General features: G+C 36.7%; 2 protein-coding genes across 2 annotated transcripts; both read left to right on the top strand.

The window, feature by feature from the left end:
* Positions 1-864: 864 nt before the first annotated feature.
* On the top strand, positions 865-3,011 carry LOC148204146 (uncharacterized). The gene is made up of 7 exons (XM_088107854.1): positions 865-1,717; positions 1,804-1,924; positions 2,091-2,263; positions 2,352-2,402; positions 2,463-2,509; positions 2,600-2,749; positions 2,829-3,011. Exons 1-7 carry the CDS (start codon positions 865-867, stop codon positions 3,009-3,011), a joined length of 1,578 nt encoding a protein of 525 aa, XP_087963980.1.
* A 1,239-nt stretch (positions 3,012-4,250) lies between these two features.
* LOC124828132 (uncharacterized) lies at positions 4,251-6,198 on the top strand. Its single transcript, XM_047301361.2, has one exon. The coding sequence runs from the start codon at positions 4,262-4,264 to the stop codon at positions 5,936-5,938; it is 1,677 nt and encodes a 558-aa protein (XP_047157317.2). The 5' UTR covers positions 4,251-4,261; the 3' UTR covers positions 5,939-6,198.
* Positions 6,199-7,071: the final 873 nt, after the last annotated feature.

Genomic DNA, 7,071 nt, shown 5'->3' on the forward strand with positions numbered 1-7,071 from the left:
AACGTCAGCTTCAGCCACTATTCTTCATCTTGTTCGGCTTCAAACTTCATCTTCAACCATCATCTTCATATGGAATCAGTTATTTCATAGTTAGAATCGATGCACGTAAGCTTCAGGACTTGGACTGGAATTATATAATAGGCAAAGGGTAAAGAAGATATTGTATCGACAATCCTTCCAAATCGTCGCACTCTTGCGGGTGATGAAAATTTTATAAATCTCGCAAATCCGCGCCTTACGTCTCCCGCAAATCCACTCCTTTCATCTCAAACGAACATAAAAGAAATCGTATTTCTTCGCTCTCAAATACTCTTGAACAGTACTTTCTGTTGAAGCGAACACACCCTTAAGAAAGAGGTATTTTATGATAAAATATTCCGTACAATAATAATTTCTTTTTCTTAGTAAAATATCTAAATGACCACTGATATTTTGATTTATTGGACACAATGTATCAATGCAAATCACATATAAAAGTGTTTTGACGTGCATCACATATAAATCATCTCAAGATGGATCATAGAAGATCATCGGACTTTTTTCGTACTGAGATCAAAACACACATCTTCATTTCTCACCACCATTAGTTAAAGCATGGCAGAACCAACCAATGATGAAGGGTTATAGAGGAAAGTCTCTTAGTAATAGTTTTTCATAACAATCAACAAACTTCAAATTTTTCAACGGTCAATAACTGTCAGTTGCGCCCCTATATATTTCTCATGCATTCCATCAAAATTGTCTGTAAGAACACTAGTTGTCTCAATTACCAACAAATCGTGTCTCAGTGGCGGCGCTGTGTTTTTGGCGCCGCTACTACACACATTTCCATTTTTTCCACAGTGATTAAGGGTGTTTTTCTCCATGGATAATAATTGTAATAACTACTCCGACTCATTTCACAGTCCACTTATCGGTAACTACATCGAACCAGACCCTGCACTTATCTATATATTAAACGACCAACCCAATGTACAGCAACGAAATGCACAACAAAATGATCCTTTTATCGTTGAACAGGATCATGTTTCCTTCACTGGTCTAACGATTCAAGATGTATCCACGCATAGCGATAATGATTTCACCATAGGAGGAGTTCCTAATTTGGTAAACGGGGGTTGGTCGACGAGGAAGCGTAAATTTCCCTACATGGATTCAATGATTGAAGATCATCCCGTGCATGGCGATAATACTTTTTCCAACGAACTTCAATTTTGGCCTCCTGGGCCGTTTGATATTGATATTGATGCCTCATTTGATCCATTTCTTCATAATTTGATCGACCGGGACATCTCAATTTTCGATCTATCCAATGATGAACTCATTGCACCCTCTTCTCAACAAAATGCATTGCCCCAGCACCAACACGCTGTGCCAGGGCAACAAAATGCACTTTGCAAACAGCCAAATGCGCCGCCTCAGAACCAAAATTTGTATCCCTTTGGCCTTGAACAGATTCATGTACCCATTTTGAATCCAACTTTCCAAGATCAATCCTTGCATGTCAATTATAATTTTGCAACTGGAGAAGTTCCTAACATTGACATGGAGGGTCCATCAAGGAGGAAGGTTAAACAACCCATGGCTGAACATCCATTATTAAAGCATGGTATACTGAACGAGGAAGATGTGGTAGCACTTGACCATTGGCCCCCGTCACCAAAGTCACTGTCTTGCTCTTGCTGTCAAATTCTTAGACAAATAATTCATACAGATGGTAATTAAGTTTATACACAAATATATATTAGCCAGTACGTTTTTCGTCCTCGTTTTCATTTTCTTTAAATTTTAAACACTCCGCAGGTTTTAAGTTCGAAAAGTTAGAGATTCATGGATCGCTTGGGGTGATTGGCCATGCGATATTCCACGTTCAGGATATGACACCGGGTGGTGAACCTCCAAGAGAAGTTTATCAAATGATAAAGCAAGTTCTAACTTCCATATGTGTTGCTTTGGTGGAACTATATATTTATTTGCATTGAAGCATGAACATGTGTTTAATTATTCAAAACAATCATTGTGAATTAAAGTCATAGTTTTTAGTTGCTATATCTGTCGTTATTAACCTTCATCTTTTCTGGTATTACCAGTTTCGGCCTCAAAAGCATAGAACAAATAAGGAGTTTCCTGGTAGCATACTGCAAGGACCAGACAAGATTAGGGTTCGTCACTCTGGATGATCCGTTATCTGCATATTATGATACCATCTGCACTGGACTTGATTGGGCTGAACATAATGACGGGGACGATGACTTGAGTCCACGTTGGTCTTCTTCTCTTAATTCTCAAGTTTCTCTTCGACCAATAATGACAGTTTCACTCTGAATTTTGAATATTTTTTTCTCCTGTAGTTAATGGCACAGAGCCCGAGTCTGATTCTGAGCCCGAGCCCGAGCCCGAGAGTGTTCCGGAGCCTGAGACTGTTTCTGAGCCAGACCTTGTTCCCGAGCCTGGTAATGCAGAGGCTTCAACTGCTAGGCCTAAGCCTAAACGTAATATGGCAGTTCAGGTAAGAGTTTTTGTTTTCTAGAGAAGTTTTGCGTTTGCGCGTAAATACCACTTGTTTTAATATTGTCTTTTATTTTTTTACGTTACACAGAGAAAGAGAGTACCAAAGATGACAATGAATGATTTGAGCCCTTTCTTCCATTTAACTATCAGGGATGCTGCAGATAAATTGGAGGTAAGCGACTCTGTGGTGAAGAAAATCAGTCGCTTGGGAAACTTAAAAAGATGGCCACAAAGAAAGGTTAGATTTGTTGTTTGATTTTCTGAACATCATGGGATTCTTTTTGGATTTATCACTATATAGGTGTTGATGTGTTCAGCTGCAAAGCCTTGCGAAGGATGTGAGAGTGTTGAGAAAAGCATTGGATTCGCCCTATGAAGGGACAAGGCAGAGAGTTCGACAAGAAATTCAACGACTCCAACTAGAAATGGTAGCGATCTGTGGTGGAGTTACCCCAACCGGAATAGAAATGGAAAATGTTATTTGGACAACAAAAGTTTGACACAATTTTGACAACGGCGACGTGGCAGCTGTGCATTGGCTCAGTGAATTGAAAACAAACCAGAAAAAACCCAAAATACCCCTCACCCCGGTTCACTGAGCCAATGCACAGCTGCCACGTCGCCGTTGTCAAAATTGTGTCAAACTTTTGTTGTCCAAATAACATTTTCCAATAGAAATTATCCAATTCGAAGAAGAATAGATTGTGGTCAATGTTTTCCTAATTTTTTTTTGTTTCTTTGTGACGGTCTGCTTGGTTTATGACTTTTCACGGTGGTGGTGGTGGTGATAACGAGTGAGTTTTTTTTTATATATATATAGATTTTTTGTTTTGATAACAATAAGATTATCTTTTCAATATTTTTGACATTATCACGAATTCGTTTTTATATCTAATTAAGTCAACCTCTAACAGATATTTAAGTTATAAGATACTGTAGACCTCACTCAGCGAAAAACCAAACATGGCAGTTCCAATTAAAATAATAATAGTTTGAGACACTTTTGCTTTAACATTCAAGTAGTGGTTCCACAGATAATTTGTTTTAGGAAAATAATTATTACACACCTAAATTTTTTATATTTATTTGATATTATTTTTACTTATTTTTTATTTTTTGAAAAAATACAAAATTATATAATTTTTTAGATCATTTTAAGTTACATCATCTTAAAAATCACTAACATATCACGGTATCAAATGAATGGATTTGACAAGTATTTGTTCTTTTCGAATTATAGAAACTTGTTGAAACTGTAATAATTATATAATAGAAAATGGGTGTTTTACTTTGATGAAAATTTCACTGACAAAAATAAATGGAATGTGTGAGGTCTATTAATCATATAAAAACTAATAATAATAATTGAATTTATTAAAACAAAATATAGTCTTTATCCTTATTTGACTTGGCAGCTATCAAATTAGTTGTATATGTGTGATGATTAATGATACTATGGCACATTTTTACGTTAATTTGATATAGGTTACAAAGATAAAATAGTAAAAAAATGTAAACTTATGTATTGTTTTAAGAAAAAATAAAATAAAAAGTAAATAAAGATAATGTTGAATAAATGTAAAATATTTAAATGTGTGAAAGAATTTTACTCATCTGCTATGTATAGAAATTATTTAAATTGATTAATTTTAAATTTATATTTTGTATAAATTGATTGTTTTATGATACGAGCTTGTGTAAAAGTCATTTAAAGGGCCATATTTGGAGGGAAAGAAAAGTGTGACAGTAGATGGCTCGGGCATTTGGAAAAGTCATAGCAAAACCTTCTTCTTCTTCCCTGTCTTCTTCATCCAGCATTCCAAATCGAAATCTCTGCCTCATAACATCCATCACCTCAATCCTTCAAAATCTAAATCCCCAAATCCCAGATTTCTCATCTCTCAATAAATTTTCTCCTCACCTCACCCCGAACTTGGTCATTCAGGTGATCAAGAACCAAAAGAACCCATACCACGCTCTTCACTTCTTCAACTGGGCCTCCAACCCCAACCCCAACCCTAAGAACTACTCCCACACCCCCTTATGCTACGCCGCCATCACCGACCTCTTGCTCTCCCACTCCCTCTTCTCCACCGCTTACTCCCTTCTTCACCACTCCAACAAACTCTCTGACTTCCTTATCTGCAGATTCATCAACGCTCTCGGTCACTGCGGCGATATCAGGGGCGCCGTTCACTGGTTCCACAAAGCAAAAAACTTGGGAAGAGAACACTGCGTCTACTCATGCAACGCCATCTTGGGCGTCCTCGTCAGAGCCAACCGTGTCAATTTTGCCAAGGCCATCTACAATCAGGTTCTCTCAGAAGCTGTGGTAGAACCCGATGTTTACACTCACACCATCATGATTCGTGGGTTTTGCAAAGTGGGGATGGTCGAGAGTGCGCGCAAGGTGTTCGACGAAATGCGCTGCGAACGCAACATTGTTACTTATAACACTTTGATCCACGGGTTTTGTAAGAAGGGTGACATGGAGGGTGCGCGGTGGGTTTTTGACAGATTGGTGGAGAGTAAGAGTTGTGAGCCGGATGTGGTGAGTTTCACCACTTTGATTGATGGGTATTCGAAAATAGGTGAATTCCAAAAGGCGGTGGAGTGTCTGAAGCAGATGACGGAACGAGGGTGTTCTCCGAATGTTGTGACCTACAATGCCTTGGTTGAAGGTCTTTGCTTGAGCGGAGAAGTGGATGAGGCAAAGATGATAATGGGTAGGATGCGGTTGAATGGTTTGACAGATAATGTGGCCACAAACACTAGCTTGTTGAAGGGGTTGTGTATTGTGGGAAAGTCCGATGATGCTTTTAAGCATTTCAGGGAAATGGCTAGTCGGGGGATGAAGCCGGATGTGAAAGCCTATGGGGTTGTTGTGAATGAGTATTGCAAGATTGGAAAACCAAGAGAAGCAGTCTCACTTCTGAGAGAAATGGTGACGAGGGGTGTTAAGCCAAGTGTGTCAAGCTTCAATGCAGTGTTTAGAGTTCTTGTGGATGAGGGGAAGATTGATGAAGGAGTTCTTCTTTTGAAGCAGATGAGTCGGATGGGAAGCTCACCCAACTTCTTGTCATATTGCATATTGGTATGTGGACTCTGTGAAGTGAAGAGTAGGATGCAGGCAGTTGAAGAGCTTGTTTCAGACATGCTTCAGAATGGGCATAACCTGGACGCGACTATGTATAACTGCTTACTTCAGGGATATTGTGAAGACGGGGATGAAGAAATGGCACTAAAGACATATTATGACATTATGAACAAGAACTTTGTAATCAAGCAAGACGTTTTCAGCACATTTGTGAAGGTGATGTGTGCAAAGGGGAAATTGAAAGAGGGGGATACAATCTTTGAGGGATGCTTGCTCGGGGGATTCCAGTTAAGTGGGAAAGTTGAGGCTAATGCAACAGAGGAACACTGACGTAATTTTCAGACCAGGGAATTCTTGCACAGCTACAGTGGAGGAGGGTGTTAACTTAATCCTGCACTGGAAGTTCAATGTTCATTCTTTGCAGTAGGGTTAAGTCTGTGATGATTGGTGGCATGGTTAGTAACTGGGTTTGGATAGAAACTCAGAAAAATTGGATTACTGATCGAGTGATTCAACTGGATAGGCCAATGATCAAAATTTTTAAGACTACTTGACTATATATTATATTTTTAAAAAATTATTATGTGATACTAAGTTTTCCAAACCAACACACAACAAATTTCTTTTAATAATAAAATATTATATTTAAATAAGATAGCTATCAATAAAAAAATTATTTAAAATTTAAATTAGAAGTATTGGTAGAGCTACTTTTAATCCAAGTTGACTCTATTTATCATGGGTTTGTGCTTATTAGTGAATAAAAAAAATTAAACTCGCCTTGACAGTTAAATGGATTGGTTTACTTAATTATAATTTTTTTTTTCAATTTCAAAAAAGTAATAATTCTTTTTAAATAAAGTTCAATCTAAATATAATTCAAAATTATATTAAATATCATATATAATCCAAAATAAAAAAAATATAGCTCAAATACAATCCAAAATTATGTTAAGTTCCAAATACAATCTAAAATTAAAAAAATACAAAACAAATTATTATCTAATATCAAACCACAGTTAGCACTTATTTATTTATACCATTATAATCTTGAATGGATAAATTCATAGCATAGGAGGGTTTAAGTTTTGAATTTTTATTTTTTTAATATAATTTAAAGTTTATGGGTGGATTGGTGAACCAACCTAACTCTCTATGAGTTTAACTTAGATAAATCGATTTTTAGTGAGTCAAGTTTAGTTTTGATTCGTGACGAAATTTACAAATTCTTTAAAATCCAATCTTACTCGAACATGTAATAGGTGGAATTGGTTCGGGAGTTTTAATCTATTTGACAACTCTACTTGGAATGAGATAAAACAGATGTTACAATATTAAATTCTACATTTTTTTTAAGTAACACATATCTTATATTTACTTTTATAAATTAGTATACAAGATACCCAAGCTTTCCATCTTTTCACACATACAACCCACATATCTATTCTTATTTTCTTTAAGCA

This window comes from Vigna umbellata, chromosome 2 (genome assembly GCF_029865625.1).
Source record: "Vigna umbellata cultivar VRB3 chromosome 2, Vumbellata_1.0, whole genome shotgun sequence".
NCBI classification, from domain to species: Eukaryota; Viridiplantae; Streptophyta; class Magnoliopsida; order Fabales; family Fabaceae; genus Vigna; species Vigna umbellata.